At 39.3% G+C, this 19,340-nt stretch overlaps 1 protein-coding gene and 1 long non-coding RNA gene across 2 annotated transcripts in view; both read left to right on the top strand.

The window, feature by feature from the left end:
* Positions 1-19,340, top strand: part of SP140 (SP140 nuclear body protein) — a 120,862-nt gene that overhangs the window by 21,987 nt on the left and 79,535 nt on the right. Inside the window, exons 12-15 of the mRNA XM_036025003.1 lie at positions 328-408; positions 3,039-3,125; positions 13,682-13,783; positions 17,726-17,779. Of these exons, the coding sequence (XP_035880896.1) occupies positions 328-408; positions 3,039-3,125; positions 13,682-13,783; positions 17,726-17,779 (324 nt within the window). The remainder of the gene's footprint in view (positions 1-327; positions 409-3,038; positions 3,126-13,681; positions 13,784-17,725; positions 17,780-19,340) is intronic.
* LOC118500408 lies at positions 3,338-4,323 on the top strand. Its single transcript, XR_004902968.1, has 2 exons — positions 3,338-3,424; positions 4,269-4,323. It is a non-coding gene; the product is annotated as an uncharacterized LOC118500408 (long non-coding RNA).

Below are 19,340 nucleotides of genomic sequence, written 5' to 3'. Positions count from 1 at the left end.
AGTAAACAGAAGAGAAGAGATCAAGATCACCATTGAGAAAAAAAAAGATAGAAGAGTAACAACATAGAAGAAGCCAGGGGGAGCAGAGCCCACAAAAATCAAAGAAAATATTGTCTGGGTGCAGATGGTGAACTATCTGGAGGCAGGTCTATAGGTAACTCAGAAGCAGAGAGCAGGAGAGTGAGGTGCAAGAGATAGACACAGAGGCAAACCAGGGCTTGGGTGGATCTCAGGTGAGGTCCTTGGAGAAGATGTCCCATTTCCCAAACAGCAGCTCACCTGTGCTCTGGACAGCCTGGCTCAGCTCATTTTCTTATTTCTCTTCAGTGTCCTATGAACCTGAAGCTCCTCAAATGACCAAAGAGAAACCAGGCAAGGTGTCCAGCCACCTACTATGTAATGAAGAAGGTAATGGTGATTTCAGTTCCCATTTAACAAAATGAATCTTTGTTTTCTGTCTACAGGGAGGAAACTCTCCCCTTTCTTCTCCCCTCCTACCCTGCTCCCCTTCACATACCCAAACAGAACGAATGTGTAGAGCTAAGCAGAAAGGGTCAGGAATATTGAGAACATTACATATAAGGGGAGGGAGTGACATGGGTGGAGTATTCTCTGCCTCTGGTGACAATGACAAAAGCTATGTTAACCTCCAGGCCAGGTAGACTCAAAAGCAGGGGGGTCTGAGGTCAGGGACATTCCCAGTAGGAGATACCTGAGCCACCTTAGACTTCCTGGGAGGTGGACTTTCCTGCCTGCTTTGTATTGCCGGTAGCTCTCGAATCATGCATCATGTAGGTGTAACAATGTGCACATTAACTATAAATCAATCGTGTGTAAAAGAATTTTCCAGGAATTCTAAAATTAATCCTTCTTTAGGGTATTTAATCTATTAGTTGCACTTGTGGAATAGATCCCTACTAATTAAATATGTAGGGTTTTTTAAAGCAAACAAAAAAGGAAGTGACATTAGATAATGGTCTGAAAGTAATATTTAAGGGTTGGGACATAGGAACTTTGGGTCATTTATCTGTCTTTTTTATAGAAATAGTATCACATGCATTGTTTACTTTTGATGTGTCACAAGTTCCCCATCAAAGCCCAAAGTCATCGTCTGTGAAGCTTTGTCATTTATTACGATACGTGCAACAGTTAGAGTCTCAGTGAGAGCACAAACAGGAAGTGGAGTTCTGCCAGTGGGGGGCCGCAGCTTTGGCAAAGACAGGCTCCTGACAAACAGCAGCGGCCACAGCATTCAGTCATAAGTGTGAATGGTGTCCTGCATGTGAGTGGGGCATGGCGTTTATTCACCAAGCAGAGACGAAAAAGGAGACATATGATCAATCACATAGTAATATTTGACCTCAGACTATGTGCTAAACAAAATTATTTTCTTTACAGTTTGACAGGAGGTCAAGTGTCTTCATGAAGTTTTTGGAGTGGGATTCAAGACTAAGTGTGCCCAAATATCTTTGCACAAATGGGCTACTGTGCAATGGACCCACACCCATGAATTAGTCTTTGGAGCTAACTTGGATAGGGGGCATGCCAGGTCTCTGCCTCCATCCACTTGCTTTCAATCACTTTCTTCTAACATTTGAGAATCACAGGAAAATCAGGAACAAGCACATGTGGGATAAGACTTTTTATAATAGACAAGGGAGCGAGAGTAAATGAAGCAATGAAAGAATAAACACCTCGACACACTATTTGCTAAATGGTGCATCTGCAAAGGAAATGTCTAACTACTTTGCATCTAACTGCATACACATCATTAAATAATAAGATCCTTTCAGGAACAAGAGCACATGAAACAAGTCAGCATCCAAGTATGGTGTTTTGCCATGTATAATGCACACCCACTTTTTGGGCCCAGACTTTCAGGAAAAAAAATCTTTCGCTTTAATTTTTCAATTCAATTTTTTACTTATTCATATTGAGATGCTTTTTTTGTATTATAAGGGAATTTTAGCATTTATTTTTGAACATGTTATGGTACAAGAAATTTTATGTAACAAATAGTCACAAAACACAAGAACAGATACAAGGTATTTCAGATGCTACTCATGTATAATGCACATCCTTATTTTCCCCTCATAAATTCAGGCAATAAAGTATGTATTACTCATGGCACAATATAGTAGTTGCTGACAAAGAATTTATACCTGTTTGGTCCAAGGATCCCACAAGACTTTCTTAAGCAAAAGTTTTCAAGACGATTTTGGTGGGAACTCCATTTTGGAGGGGTTGTCTATCACACAACATCTGGAACTAAAAGAGGGATTTATTTCTTGCATAACGAGGCACATGGTAGGAGGAGGCAGTGTACTTATTGGGCACTGTTTCTTTTAAAATGGAAACTATTGATTTTATATGGAATTTTGTCAAGCACATGTTTCAGGGACTGCAGACTTTCAGAAACAGGAATGACTATAACAGGTTACATTTAGCCACAGATGAAGGCTTTCTGGAGTGTGTTTGTTGCTGACTGGCTGACTTTCAGAAGTGTGTGGCTGTAACTGATTGGATGCCTTTCAATGTGGTTGGTGCTGTAAGTAGTCATTGGCTAACTGGGATGAGTTTGTATGTGGTCTGGTACTTTTACCATTTTCAAAGAACGGTTAGTTTTCTTTTTTTCCTGGAAGAATACATTCTTTTTATGTTATTCTTAGGGCTACAAGTAGGAAAATAAAAGTAGAAGAAGCAGAATGAGGTGTAAAACATGGGGAATATGTGGCTCTGTAGGATCTCAGGTGTGATTATTGGAGCAGGTATATATATATATATATATTATTTTCAATATAGTTTATTGATTATGCTATTACAGTTGTCCCATTTCCCCCCTTCACTCCCCTACACCCTGCACACCCTCTCCCATCTACATTCCCCCCTTTAGTTCATGTCCAGGTATATGTATATATATTTTTAGGAAGCAGTTCATTTGAACTCAGAACATCAGTGTGCCAAATAGGAGCACCAGGTACTCCTCCCTAATCACTATCTTAGGATCCATGCACACTAACTTTCTTGTTTCTCTTTAGTAGCTGGTGAACTAGAAGCTCCCCAAGTGGGAGGCGAAGGAGAATCTGAAGAGCTTACCTCTAGCCTACTAACCTGTGATGAACAAGGTAACTGTGACTTAAAGAATAATAAAATCAGAAACAGAGTTCTAAAAAGGGAAGAAAACATGGAAGGAAAAATTGGGGACTTAAAAAAAGAATCAGATATAGGGTGGATCGATGGAAGATTTTGGAGAAAGAAGTAGAAAAATGGAGATCAACAAATTTACACAAAAAAGAATCCCTGAGGAAAATGAAAGGTCTTTATAAATCACAATTTTAATGTTCCTGTATTATGTGCTTCTCAGAAGATGAGTCGGGATGTCCAGAAGCAAGGACTGAAAGCAGCCAAGCACAGGACACAGAAGGTAAGGCTGTGCAAAGGTCATGGCATGAGGGTGGATGCACAGGTTCCACAGGCCCCAGGTAGAGTGTGACAGCCAGGTGGTCCAATACATCCTGATATTCTGTTCTTTGCCTTTTCTCAACCTGATTCTTTTGGGAACAACAGGAAGACAAGAGATCATCATGAAGTCATGTTTAATAGGATGAGCCCTGTTGATTATGTTTGATATAGTAAAAATACACGCACACTCTTAAAATGACAACATCTAGTTTACTACAGTAGTATATCAGTAATAAACTCTGTATTTATACAGTGATTTCTATCCCTGACGCACCTGAAAATCTATAGAATCCAAAAAAAGGAGGGTGTACTTCTGCTAACAGATAATATTGTCACTTGTCGGAACCTTAGAAAGACCTCAAAGGCAACTGATCCTGCCACTAAATTGTCAGTAGGGGAGACTTCAGATCACCTGCTCTTTACCCAGCACATATTTTTGATGGATGTCCTCCACCGTCACTAATTTATGTAGTGTTTTCCTGCCAGTTTTGCACTTAATATGCTAATTCTCACAAAAAATCGTAAGACTGAGGCAGAATAGGATAACTGTTTCGATCCCTGAGTAAACTGAAGTACGTAGGTATTTAAAAGTGTTTTTCAGAGTCCTGTTGAGAAATAAAAGAAGACCCACCAACCCTCTGAGACTCCTACTTCTCAATCCAGAAGATATTTAGTTCCTTTAGAAGGAAGAGAAAAATGATAACCCAGGCATCTTTAAAAACTCAGGTCTTCTGTGGTATGATTCACCCTAGGGTTGGCAACTTTTAGTTATTAATTTGTTTCCTTACATCAACCTCATTTTCTAGATACTGTGGATCTTGGAAACAACTCTACTTTGGGGAAACTCAAGAGGAAAAGAAGTAAGAGTGCATAAGATTTTACTTGATTTTGATGTTATAATGAGTCTTTTTAGTGCCAGAGTTTCATTTTATTTTTTACAATAATAAGTGATACCAAAAAAATAAGTGATAATAATGTGATATTCCCTCAAATGTGTCCATATCCTAATCTCTGGAATGTGTAATGAATTCTCTTCTATGGCAAGAGGGATTTTATAGATATAATAAAACTAGGGGCCTTGAAAGGGGAGATTATCCTGGATATTTGGGTGCCACCAAGGATAATCGATGGACTTGAGAGTGAAGAACTGTTTTCAGGTGTGGAGAGAGGAATTGACTTTGGAAGATAGTTACAGAGAGATGCAGTATTGCTGGCTGTGAAGATGAAGAAGAGGAACAAAGAATAATGGGTCACGTGTAGAGAAGTTGGAAGAGGTATGGAAATAGCGTCTCCTCCACAGCCTCCAGAAAGGAATCAAGGCCCATGGAAACCTTTATCTTAGCCCTTGTCAGACTTCTGACCAACATATCTGTAAGACAATAAATTTGCATTGTTTTAAGCCACTAAATTTGTGGTCATTTGTTATGGCAGCTACAGAAGAGCAATACAGAGTTTGGCTATTGTGCAGCTACAACGTGTTCCTAAAAAGGTGGAAGTGACTTAGGAATTGGGCGATGGGCAGAGGGAAATTGGGCAATGAGAAGAATTTTAAGTAGAATGGTAGAAAATGTCTACATGGCCTGGAGCAGTTTGTTAGTAGAAATGTGTGAAGACCTCTAGGGAGGACTCAGGTGGAGGTGAAGCACATGGGGAAGAAAACCTGTATTGCCTTAGAGAAAACATAAATCATACCAAACAGATGTTAGTAGAAATATATTAGTTAAAGGTCTGACTGCTGATGGATGAGAAAGAAATAAGGAACATGTTTTTGGAAACTGGAAAAAGAGGATCTTTATTAAATAAAGGCAGAGAGCATAGTGGAAATTCTTTTCTGAAGACGTGAGGAAAGCAGAACTTTCTGGGTATATATATCTAAAGAGATTTCTGAGCAGCTGAGGAAGATTCTGTTTTTTTCTCTCCTTAGAGTAAAATGGGAAAAGAAAGATAAAATCAAGGGAAGAACTGCTCAACACAACAACAAAAAATAGAACTTGATGATCTGAAAAATTCTCAGTCTATTCAGGTTACAGAAGATGCTAACATCAGTTGATTCTATTTCAGGAAAGTGTGCTCTGTAGAAGTGACCAAGAATGTGACTTAATGAGCTATTTTCTGGTGCCTCAGAAATAACAAAAGGTCAAAGAATTCAGTCCCATACAAGGTTCTTTGAAGAGATTACTTGTGTGACTCATAGATCCCCTCAAGCCACCTCAGCAGGAGTAAAACACAGATATGTGGTTATATACAAAGGACCTGTGGAGGAGACTCTTTTTAATGAAATAAATCCCCATGACATACATGGGAGACCCAGAAGATTCTTGAGAATTTGATACCAGCAGAAACAGAGCTGTCGATGCCTAATCCCTGGGACCTGTAATATGTTTCTTTTCATGGAGAAAGAGAGTTTGAGGATGTGGTTAGGGATCTTGAGGTGGGGGAAGTTATTTTGGATAATCTGGGTGGCCCCAATCAAATTAGATGGGTCCTTAAAACCAGAAAAACTTTCCTGCTGTGCAGACAGGGATATGCGTCCATGGAATAATAATCTGAGAGATGCGATGAGGCTGGCTTCGAAGATGCAGGCAGGGAACAATGAGCCAAGAAATTGGAAGCTGGCTAAGACTTTAGACAATGGATTATCCTCTGCCACCTCCAGAATGGGACAAAACCCTGTGGATGACTAGATTTTAGCCTAGTGATACTTGTGTCATATTTCTGACCTTCAAATACGTAAAATCATAACTTTGTGTTGCTTTAATCCACGAAATTTATGGTAGTTTATTACAGCAGCCATGACATGCCTTTCATAAAATAAAAAAATGAATATTTCACCTTTACATGGTTAGATTACATCTTTTAAAATAGCAATTTATATTTTGAAATGCTCACATCTTTGTCTTTTTAATTTTAAAATATATGAACTTTGCAAATTTAACGTCTATATTTTTTAGGTTTTCTCTATGCATTTATTGACATATTTAGAATTATATATCTAAAATATCTATTCATAATGTTACACTTCTCTTACTTTAAGTAGTATATCATGCACAAGATATTACAAACATTTAGTATATTGCCAACTTACCTTTAAAAATTTTCTTTTGAGATAAAACTTACAGTGAAATGTAACAAAGTTGAGGATATTGTTTGATACATTCTGATAGATACATTGTCCTGTATAATTCAAACCCTCTCCAGATACAGAACATGCCTGTCATCCTGGAAAGGGCCTTTATGCCCTTCTGGTATATTCTTAACCTTTCACTCATCAAATGCCATTACTATTCTTATTTTTTCACGATAACTTAATTGGCCTTGTTTTCAAACTTTAGATAAATAAGGCTTTAGAGCATATTCCCTTTCGGTGCAGTGCTTCCCTCAGCATAACGTTTTTTGAGTTTTACCCATGTTGTTGAATGTAGCTTGTGATTGCAGTTAGTGCACATTGTATGAACAGACCAAACTTTGTGTATATATTCTCCTACTGATGGACACCACACGTGTGCCAGTTTTTGGCTAATACGAACAAGCTGCAATGAACATTCTTGTGGTAGTCTTTCTGTGTAGCTCCATGCCTTCATGTCTTTTGTATGAATTCCTGGGAATGAATTTTCTGGGATATTGCATAGGTGCATTTCCTTTGGCCCCCCCAAACCCGCGCAGGGGTGATGCGGCACACAGAGACGGTGCCAACCTGAGGGATACAAGCTTCAGAAACTGTTCCTATCTGTTAGAAACCCCCACTTGTAGAAAGGGTTTAATAAACCTGTTAGTAAACCTGCTGAAACCTTACCCCCGAGGGAGGCATTATTTATAAGCAAATCTCTGAGGAGAGGAGGGAGACTTTACTATCTTCGGATATTTCTAAGGAGGGAGATGCTCTCCCTTTTATACTGGTTAGGGAACAAATCTGCCCTCTGATCTAGACAGCTGTGTTAACTCCACATACTCTGAGGCATGTGGAAATGCCACAAAGAATCGTCTCTGAACAAATCCACTTCACCCAGTAGCCTGGCGAATTTCCACATGGAGACACCAATCCACCAGCCACTTCAATGATTCTGACCAGTGGGGATGGGACCAAATCCATTTGATTTGTTTCTTGTATTATTTAACATATTTCATAAACCATAAATACTGTCGGTCTCTAATGACCAACCCTAATCTGCAGTTCACCATGTTTGCATGGGAGAGGCAATGAGTGTCTGGCTTTTGCTTAAGAAATATCTTCTCAAGGGCACACACAGTGACTCTGGAAGGAATGCATCTACAGTTATTGAGGTCCCCTGATGGGACATACACCAGCCAGGGGAAGATAGACAGTGTCCCCAGTGTGGGCCCTGGCTGCAAGCCTTATAGCTCCCCGTTCCATTCAACATGCCTAGTCCTTGATATTCAGGAGGGCTCTGTACAGATGCAGGGGCCCCGTTTTCTCACATCTGAGTGGCAGACTCAGCATGTCCATGGTGGGAGTGTTGGAGTGTGCAAATGGTCCTGGAAGAAGGATTCAGGACACTTCGGAAAGACAGATATTACTAGTGCCTCTCCCTCCCTTGTATGTCTTAAGGAGTGTGGTGCTCTCTCCTCAGATGCGTGGATCTTTGCTCTTCCTTCACTGCCACAAGATACATGTGTACCATTCTAGTGGCTGTAATTTCATCTTTCTTTCCCAATCATTTTTATTTGTCACTCAGATCTCTTGCCCAGAAGGATCAGATACGAGCAGGAAAAGACATTTTCATTAAATGTAACTAGAATTAAATGTGACCCCCTTAGGTATTCCAATGCTAGTTGGAAATGTCTCCAGGAATGGTCAGAACAGAATCGTGAATTTTAAACTTTGGTTTATGTAACACTATGCATCCCTTACTGTTTTTCTTCTGATATCGATGCGGGAAGGAGTTGATCTTCTTCTGGGAACAAAGAGCCTTACCGAGGTGTATGGACAGGAGGAGATGAGGGAGGTTGAGTCAGACAATCAGCACATTGGGAGCAGCTTCTGATAAAGGGCACACCATTGTCAGGCTCAGATAATCCCGCCAAGCAGGCTCATGACACCTGTGAGTTCCTAGGGTCACAGTGGTGTGGCCAGAATCAGTTGGTCTGTAAGTTGAACTGTGAACTGTGTTGATACACCACCCACAGCCTCAAGAGGGGTTTGAGGTCTGATCAGTGTGTCGGGAGCAGGCAGAGCACAGCCCCTTGTGATGTGGCTCCCTGATCATGGGATGGATGGGTCGACTTTGGCAGGAGCCATGAACCTGGCCCGCAGCTGCAGCCCTGCATCAGAATCATGGTGTCAGCCTCTGTCAGCAGAGACCAGGCAGGCACTTGGGCATTTCCATGAGGGGGTCAGACTGGTCAGTCAGTAGCATGGGTTTATTTCTGTAGTCATGGCCCAAGAGATAAGTACGTTAACTTCGCCAGCCTATACTTTTTCACTTGATTGACAACGCAGCTAGGCCATGCACAGAAGCCTCGTTGTCTTGAGTTCTGCCAGCCAGAGGAGTGACCACATTTGCTTTTGGTTCTGCAAAACTGGCTCTGATGCCAAGCAGCCATGGCAGCCCAGTGGACAGCAGCTGTCAGCTTGTCAAGCATTAGGGGACCAGGCTTATGCCCCATGGGAATCTCCCTGAATTGAGTACCCTGCAAGGCCAGTGTTTGTTGCAGGCTGGGCAGGAGAATGGAAAACCCAGGTGCCCAGAGGTAACATCCCTGCATTCCTGACTATCTTGTTTCCACTAGAAGAGCAAGGCTTTCAGGCTCTTCCTGCCTTGTAAGTGCTGGAGTTGAGTTGGCCCACCTCAACATGGGAATCTCAGGAGAATCACAGGCCTCCCTCCATGGGTTGAGGCTTCGCTTTCAGCGGTAAAAATCTAATAGTTGGCTGTTACGATACTCATGATAAGAATAACAAGATACAATTTCTATTCACCCAGCACTGATGGTTTTCTCACATTCACATATTCTTATACCATTCGCAAGAAAGCAAAAACACAACCACACACAAACCCACTGTCGGCCTTTGAGTTCTCCAGGAGTTTCAGGCACTAGATTAAATATAAGTGAGAGGATCTGTTTCATACCTGCAAGAGCTCAGCGATTATTTCATGAAAACACTCCACAATGAAGTTGAGACTGTTATCTGTGAGATTATGCAGGAATATAATATTAAGAAGTATGCTTTCTTATTGCACATTTGAATCAATGCTTGAAAAGGGAACATGTTGCTCCATAATCACAATTATTATTCAGTCTAAGGTACAAGCAGTTTATTTTCTAACTTAAACAAAATTCAGATAAGAGTCATCTTTTATTGCCTCCCAAGTCCTTGAAGTATAAACTATAACTCTATAATCAACATCATGCAGCTACACTGGTAGTTAAGAATTTTGCCTCATTCTTGTGGATCAAAATCTGAAAAAAGTACTTGAACACCACTTAACCCATGAGGCTTTGTGTTGTATTGATAGCTCTGAAAAATTAACTCATTCTCTTCTTGCCTAAAGGAAAATATAAAGGACATGGCTGGACAAGATATAGAAGGAAATGGCAGAGAAACATACATCAAGGAGGTAAGCAGGCAAAGTGAAGCAGTCACACCTTTGGAGTTTAGGATGGCACTGCTTCTTGTGCCCTTGTGGCCTGCAGTCACCTGTGGGCCCTGACGGTTTCCCCACTGCTACGTCAGGTAGAATATAGGCTAAGACTGTAACAGAGCAGTCTGAAAATACAGTGGCTTCAACAAAATGGTTTATGTCTCACACACATAATCACCCAGAGCTAAATGATCCAGGTTGATAGGGAGACACTGCCATCCTCAGTACATGGTTTCTTTATTGGGTCAAGAATACTTATTAATTAATTTAGAAAGATGTTCCAAAGAAAGCACATGAACAAAGGCAGAGTGTAGACCTCACTAGTATGTCTCAGTTGATTGGGCATCATCCAGCAAAGCAAAAGTTTGTTGCTTTGATTCTGGGTCAGGGTTCATGCCTGGGTTGTGTCCTGGTCCAGGGTCAGGGCATGTGAAAGAGGTAACCAATCGATGTTTCTCCCTCACATCATTTTCTCTTCTTCTCTCTCTTCATGTCTTCTCGTTTCTTTAAGAATAAATAAACAAATCTTTAAGCCCTGGCTTAGTGGATTGAGTGCTGGCCTGTGAACCAAAGGGTTGCCAGTTCGATTCCCAGTCAGGGCACATGCTTGTGTTGTGGTCCAGGTCTTCAGTAGGGGGTGCATGAGAGGCAACTACACATTGATGTTTCTCCCCCTCTCTTTCTCCAACCCTTCCCCTCTTTCTAAAAATAAGTAAATAGCACTGGCTGGTATAGCTCAGTGGATTGAGTGTGGGCTGTGAACCACAGGATCGCTGGTTCGATTCCCGGTCAGGGCACATGCCTGGGTTGTGCGCTAGGTCCTCAGTAGGGGGTGTGTGAAAGGCAACCACACATTGATATTTCTGTCCTTCTCTTTCTCCTTCCCTTCCCCTCTCTCTAAAAGTAAATAAATAAAATCTTTTAAAAAATCTTTTAAAAAGAAGAAATCAGGCCATATGTATATGTGTGTACATGTGGTAAAAAATATACATATAAACATGAGTATATACACATTAGTGATAATATGTTTTTATATATTTATAAATGCTTGTTTATACATATGTAGCTATGTCTCTGTATAGATATATAGAAAAATCAATGGCAGTTCCTCCATAAAAATATATTCAGTGATTACATTTGGTCGATGAAATGTAAGTGATATTTATATATTTTTTGGTTTTTAGATGTATGTGTGTACATTCAAAATAGTAAACATGTTCAACTATTGTAATGAAAAAATATTATTGAAGTCATAACATATGCAAAGAAAAAGTCCAAGAGGATGTTTTTGAACATGTTAATTGTGGTTATTTCCAGATGGTGATGTTTCATACAATTTTTATTTTCTAATTTTTCAATAACATATATGTATTACTTCTGATCAGATCCCTGAAATCTTGTTATTTTAGTAGTTTTTTAAAGAACTCCTTTCTTCTAGACAACAAGGGAGAGACCTCATTTTCTACATGATTGACAATTTTGAATCAGTAGGCCTATAAGATTTTTAAGTCCAATTAAACATGATTAATTTTCACTAACCAGCATATCTTATATTTTTATTAATTTACATGGCCACCTTGCTGGTGAATGTGCGCAATTTTGTTTGGAAAGGAAGAAAAAGTGGTTGCATGCATTTTAAGATTATTTTCAAAATATCAAATATAGCGATTTAATCATTATAACATTTTTCTTTCAGCCTATGTGTCGGTAGATAAACTCTAAACCATTTCTTTCCAAAGTGCAATGAAATCTTGCATGTAATTTAAAGTCATCTCTAATATCCTGGAAACCTGAGGCTGACCCTTACCATTAATTTACTTTCTTGGCTCAGTGTGCAGTGAAGGTGTTCAGAATCGAATCCAGTGTTCCCACACATGCTTCTGTAGCCTCATGTTGGCTGCTGTTTTGCCCAGCTCTGTATTTTCCATGCCTATCCCTAAACAGCAGCAAAGCTGTTGGCCAGTTGGCCTTGAGTAGAAAGAAGGTGAAAGTGAATCTGCAGGATCCTGACAAGATTAGGCAGGAGATACACTTTGTGCCACTTCCACTTTGCACTATGTGAGGGTCAATACATTATTTGCTAAGGTTTTGCGTTCCATGAGGGTGACTCTAAGATGTGTGATGCAGGCAAATGTAGGAAGGCCAGTACAGAAAAGTTTGACACCCACTGTCTTTAATTCTCAGTTCATCCTGTACATCCTGTTATTTGTCTTTATGTAATTGGTTTTGGGTCATTTTGGATACTCTGTAACATTTCTTTACACAGTGTTATTCTTCAGCCAATAGATTATGGTGGGACACAGGAACTTTTAGATATTTTACTCTCCTATGGAAATATTATGATATGCCTTGTTTACTTATGATGTGTCCCAAGTTCCCCATCAAAACCCAAAATCATCGTCTGTGAAGCTTTGTCATTTATTAAGATATGTGCAACAGTTAGGATCGCAGTGAGAGCACGAAGAGGAAGTGGAGTTCTGCCAGTGGGGGACAGCAGCTTTGGCAAAGACAAGCTCATGACAAACAGCACAGGCCACAACATTCAGTCATACGTGTGAATGGTATCCTGCATGTGAATAGGGCATGGATTTTATTCACCAGAGACGAAAAAGGGGACAAATGATCAATTACATGGTAATACTTGACCTCAGATTATGTGCTAAACAAATTTTTTCACAAATTGAAAGATGTTAAGTGTCTTCATGAAGTTTTTGGAATGGGATTTGGAATAAGCGTGACCGAATATCTTTGTACACATCAGCCACTGTGTAGTGGACCCACACCCATTAATTAGTCTTTGAGACTAGGTTGGATAGGGGACACGCCAGATCTATGCCTCCTTCCATTTGCCTTGAATCACTTCTAACATTCAAGAAGCACAGGAAAATCAGAAACAAGCATGTGTGAGATGAGATGTTTTATAATGGACAAGAGAGTAAGAGTAAATGAAGTAGTAAAAGAATAAGAACCTTCCCAGAATATATGCTAAATGCTGCATCTCCAAAGTAAATGTCTATTTTGTACCTAACTGCATACAAACATTTAAATAATAAGGTAAAAGGACAAGAGCTCATGAAACATGCCAAAGCTCATGTAGTTGTTACGACAGTTCACTTGGCAGTGGGTCAGGGAGATAACCTGAAGTGAGCACAAGAGGCTGGAGAATTATCCCTGTTGGTCCAACAGTCCAATCTCAGGTGTGATTGTTGGAGGAGTTATATGTTTTTTTTTCTGAGAATGCAGTTCATCTTAACTCAGAATATCAGTGTGCCACATAAGAGCACCAGGAGCTCTTCTGTATCTCAGGATCTGTGGACACTAGCTTTCTTGTTTCTGTTTAGTAGCTGGTGAACTAGAAGCTCCCCAAATGGGTGGCGAAGGAGGATCTGAATGGCTTACCTGTAGCCTACTACCCTGAAAGACTAGATGAACTTGACTTAAAGAAACAGTTATGACAAAGAGAAAAAGACAAGAGAATAAAAACGGAGACTTGGATATAGAGAGGATTAATACTATATTTCAGAGGAAGAAGTTACAAAACAGAATCCACAAGGGTATCAAAAATAGTATCATTAGGGCATGTGAAGACAGTTTTCATAAATTATGATTTTGCCCAGAATCAGAGCCAGCAGCACATGGAAATGAGATGTGTTCCTGCGTTATGTGCTTCTCAAAAGATGTGCCAGGAGGTGAGGAGCCAAGCAGTGGAAGGAGTCAAGGTAAGATGCTGCCTGAGGGTCATGGCATGAGGGCGGGTTCATAGTTACCCGGGACCCCAGGTGGAGTGACAAGCAGTTCAGTCCATCTTACTATGCCGTTCTCTGCATTTTCTCAATGGACCCTTGTGGGAAGAGCAGGGAGGCAAGAGATCATTATAAAGTCATATTTAACAGGATGGGCCCTCTTGATTATTCATGAATAATGTAGTAGAAATGCACTCTTATAATGGATCTAGTTTCCTGCTTTGCTCTATTAGTAATAACACCTTGAATTTATGTAGTTATTTCCATTGTTGTCACATCGAACATTCTATGGAACCCCAAAAAAACAAGGTGTACTTCTGTTAGTAGATGTGTCATTTTATTTTACTTTATGTTATTTTTTATTTTTTAAGTTCTTTTTTAAAATTTTAACCATTGTTCAAGTACAGTTTTCTCCCTTTTACTCCCATTCCAGCCTGCCCACCCAACCCTCCCCACTTATCTCCCATTACCACCCCCCTAGTTTTTGTCCATGTGTCCTTTAAATTTGTTCCTGGAAACCCTTCCCATTCTCCCCTGAAATTCCCTCTTCTCTCCCCTGTGGTCACTGTCAGCCTGTCCTCTATTTCAGTGTCTTTGGTTATATTTTGCTTGTTTCTTTGTTCTGTTGTTTAGGTTCCTGTTAAAGGTGAGATCATATAGTATTTGTCTTTCACTGTCTGGCTTGTTTCGCTTAGCATAATGCTTTCCAGCTACATCCATGCTGTTGCAAAGGGTAGGAGCTCCTTCTTTCTTTCTGCTGCATAGAATTCCATTGTGTAAATGTACCATAGTTTTTTGATCCATTCATTTACTGATGGGCATCTAGGTTGCCTCCAGCACCTAGCTATTGTAAATTGTGCTACTATGAACTTTGGGGTACATAGGTTCTTTTGTATGGGTGTTTCAGGGTTCTTAGGATATAGTCCCAGCAGTGGAATTGCTGGGTTGAAAGGCAGATCCATTTTTAGTTTTCTGAGGAAGTTCCCATACTGCTTTCCATAGTGGTTGTACCAGTCTGCAGTCCCACCAACAGTGCACTAGGTTCGCCTTTTCTCCACAACCTGTCCAACACTTGTTGTTTGTTGCTTTGTTTATGATGGCCATTCTGACTGGTGTGAAGTGGTATCTCATTGTGGTTTTAATTTTCATCTCTCTGATAACTAGAGATATTGAACATCATTTCATGTGTCTTTGGATCTTCTGTATGTCCTCCTTGGAGAAGTGCCTGTTCAAGTCCTTTGCCCACTTTTTAATTGGCTGGCTTGTCTTTTTAGAGTGGAGTCGTGTAAGTTCTTTATATATTTTGGAGATTAAACCGTTGTCTGAGGTATCATTGGCAAATATGTTTTCCCATACAGTTGGTTCTCTTTTTATTTTGATACTGTTTTCTTTAGCTGTGCAGAAGCTTTTTATTTTGATGAGGCCCCATTTGTTTATTCTTTCCTTTATGTATGTCCCTTGCTCTAGGGGACATGTCAGTAAAAAAGTTTCTGTGTGAAATATCTGAGATTTTCCTACCTGCATTCTCCCCTAGGACTTTAATGGTGTCATGTTTTGTATTTAAGTCTTTTATCCACCTTGAATTTATTTTTGTGTAAGGTGTAAGTTGGTGCTCAAGTTTCATTTTTTTGCACATAGCTGTTCAGTTCTCCCAACACCATTTGTTGAAGAGGCTATTTTTACTCTATTTTATGCTGCTGCCTCCTTTTTCAAATATTAATTGACTGTAGAGACTTGGGTTTATTTCTGGGCTCTCTGTTCTGTTCCATTGGTCCATGTTCCTGTTTTTATGCCAGTACCAAGCTGTTTTGATTACAATGGCCTTGTAGTAAAGTTTAGTGTCAGGTATTGTGATTCTTCCTACTTTACCCTTCTTTCTCAAAATTGCAGCAGCTATTTGGGGTCATTTATGATTCCAAATAATTTATTGAAGTGTTTGTTCTATGTCTGTAAAATAAACCATTGGTACTTTAATAGGTATTGCATTGAATGTGTAAATTGCTTTGGGTAGTATGGACATTTTGATGATATTAATTCTTCCAATCCATGAACACGGTATATGTTTCCATTTGTTTGTGTCTTCTTTGATTTCTTTCCTCAGTGTTATGTAGTTTTCTGAATACAGGTCTTTTACCTCTTTGGTTAGGTTTATTTTTAGATATTTATTTTTCTTTTTGCTATTTCAAATGGGATTTTTGCCTTGATCTCTGCTTCTGCTGTTTCATTGTTGGTGTACAGAAATGCCTTTGATTTCTGGATATTGACTTTGTATCTGATGTTTTGCCATATTCATTTATTAGGTCAAGCAGGGTTTTGGTAGAGTCTATAGGATTTTCTATGTACACTATCATGTCATCTGCAAACTGTGACAGTTTTGTTTCCTCCTTCCGATTTGGATGCCTTTTATTTCTTTTTCTTGTCTGATCACTGTGGCTAAAACTTCCAGAACTATATTGAATAAAAGTGGTGAAAGTGGACAGCCTTGTCTTGTTCCTGATCTTAGTGGAAAAGATTTTAATTTTTGCCCATTGAGTATGATGTTGGCTGTAGGTCTCTCATATATGGTCTTTATTATGTTGAGGAATGCTCCCTCTATTCCCACTTTGCCACATGTTTTTATCATAAATGGGTGCTGTACCTTATCGAATGCTTTTTCTTGATCTATTGATATGATCACGTGGTTTTTGTCTTTGCTTTTGTTTATGAGATGTATTACATTTACTGATTTGCGAATATTGTACCATCCTTGCATCCCTGGAATGAATCCCACTTGTTCATGGTGTATGATCTTTTTAATGTATTGTTGGATGTGATTTGCCAGTATTTTGTTGAGGATTTTAGCATCAATGTTCATCAGCGATATTGGCCTGAAGTTTTCTTTCTTCATTGTGTCTTTATCTGGGTTTGGAATTAGGATGATGTTGGCCTCGTAAAAAGAGTTTGGGAGTCTCCCATCTTTTTGGATTTTTAGGAATAGTCTCTGAAATATAGGGGTTAGCTCTTCCTTAAATGCTTTGTAGAATTCTCCTGTGAAACCATCTGGTCCAGGGCTTTTGTGTGTTGGGAGTTTTTTAATTACTGCTTCAATTTCTTTTGCTGTTATTGGGTTGTTCAGGCTTTCTGCTTCTTTTTCATTGAGTTTTGGAAGATTATATTTTTTCTAGAAATTTGTCCCTTTCACCTAGGTTTTCAAATTTCTTGGCATAATTTCTTCATAATAGTTTCTTACAATTCTTTGTATTTCTGTGGTAATCTGTTGTAATCTCTCCTCTTTCATTTCTGATTGTGTTTATTTGGATCTTCTCTCTTTTTTTCTTGATGAATCTGCTTAAAGGCTTGTCAATTTTGTTTATCTTTTCAAAGAACCAGCTCTTGGATTCATTGATCCTTAGAATTGTGCTTTTAGTCTCTATGTCTAGATGTGTCATTTTTTCACAACTTTTCCAAGACCTTAGAGACAACTGATCCTGCTATTTAATTGTCAGGAGGGGAGACTTCCAATCAACTGCTCTTAGCCCAGCATATGTATTTGGTGGATGTTCTCCACATGTCACTAATTTATGTAGTATTTTCCCACACGCTTTTTGCCATAAGATGCTATTTAATTCTCACAATAATCTTGAGACCTAGACAGGATAGGACGTTTATTCCTATTCATGAGTGAATTGAAGTATGTAAGTATTTAAGAGTTGTTTTTTTTTTTTAAGTCCCTTTGAATACAAAAGAAAGGAAGTCCCAGGGCTCATCCTGGATTCATACTTATCAATTCAGGAGATTTTTTGTTCCTTTATAAGGAAGAGAAGAAAGGTAATCCAAACAAGTTTATAAACTCACTCCTTTTGTAGTATGAATCATCCTAGGATTGGTAACATTTAGCTATTAATTTCTGTTACCTTACATTCAACTTCTTCTTCCTAGATCCTGTGGATCTTGGAAACAACTCTACTTTGGGAAAACTCAAGAAAAAAAGAAGTAAGAGTGCATAACATTTTACTTGATTTTGATGTTGAAATGAGGTTATTAATGCCTGAGTTTGGTCCCACAAAAAGTGTTTATATACTAATCTCTGGAACCTGTGATGCATTTTATTTGGTAGCAAAAGGGATTCTACAGATATAATGAAGCTAGGGGCCTTGAAAGGGGAATTTATTTTAGATATCTTCGTGCCACCAATCTAATCAATTGGCCTCAAAAACTGGAGAACTGTTTCTGACTGTGGAGAGAGGGAGAAGTGACTTTGGGAAATACAGAGAGCTGCAGTTATTGCTAGCTTTGAAGATGGAGACAATGAACAAAGATATGGGTGACTTGTCGAAAATGGAAAAGTCATGGAAATAATAGCTTCTCCACAGCCTTCAAAAAGGAATAAAGACCTACTGAAACCCTCATTTTATCCCAGAGAAAAACTTATCTGACTTCTAACCCATGTATCTGTTAGATAGTAAGTTTGGGTTGCTTTTAGCCACTACATTTGTGTTCATTTGTGATGGCAGCTACAGAAGAGCAATACAGATTTTGGTTGTTGGGTGTGGGGTGGGGCTGTAACACATTCCTATAAAGGTGGAAGTGGCTTAGGAATTGGGCATTGGGCAAAGTTTTAAGTAGAATGATAGAAATTGTCTACATGGCCCGGAATAGTTTGTTAGTAGAAATGTGGATGCTAAAGACAGAAATAATGACAGAAAGCTTAGTGAAGTTTATTTTTGTAGACATATGAGGAGATTTCTAAACAAAATGATGAAGGTGAAGCTGGTTTTATTTTACTGCTTAGAGCAAAATGTGAGAGGAAAAAGGTGTATTATGGGAAGAACTGCTCGATGAATGAAGTCAGGACTTGATGATTTGGAAAATTCTTAGCCTATGCAGATTGCAAAGATGCTAAAATTAGGAAGTCCAGTGTCAGGACATTGTTCTATGGAATAAGAATCTGGCCTAATGACTTTTTGCTGATGCCTCAGAAGTAGCAAAAGATCAGTGTCCAGTCACATAAAAGGTTCTTTGAAGAGTTTAAGTGTGTGAGTCACAGATCCCCTCAAGCCATCTCAGCAGGAGTACAATACAGATACTTAATTATATACAAAAGATCTGTGGAGGAGACTCTTTAAAGGAGTAAATCTGCATGACATAATGGGAGATCCATAAGATTCTTGAGAATTTTATAGCAACAGAAATAGAACTGTTGATGTCCAATCCCTGGAACCTGTAATCTGTTTCTTTCATGGAGAAAGAGAGCCTGAGGATGTGACTAGGGATTTAGAGATGGGGAGGTGATCCTGGATTATTTCAGTGGCCCCAATAAAATCACAGGTATCCTTAAAATCAGCAAACTTTTCCAGCTGTGGAGAGAGGTTTATGTACCATGAGCTAATCAGAGAGGTCTGGCAGACAAGATACAATGAGCCAAGAAATGTGGGCAACTTCAGACTAGAAAAGACAAAGTAATGGATTATTCCCTACAGCCTCCAGAAAGGAACAAAGCCCAGTGGACACCTTGATCTAGCCCAGTGAAGCTTGTTTCTGACCACAGCACTGC

The sequence above is a fragment of the Phyllostomus discolor genome, chromosome 4 (genome assembly GCF_004126475.2).
Source record: "Phyllostomus discolor isolate MPI-MPIP mPhyDis1 chromosome 4, mPhyDis1.pri.v3, whole genome shotgun sequence".
Classification (NCBI taxonomy): Eukaryota; Metazoa; Chordata; class Mammalia; order Chiroptera; family Phyllostomidae; genus Phyllostomus; species Phyllostomus discolor.
This window is presented reverse-complemented; position numbering and strand designations above follow the sequence as displayed.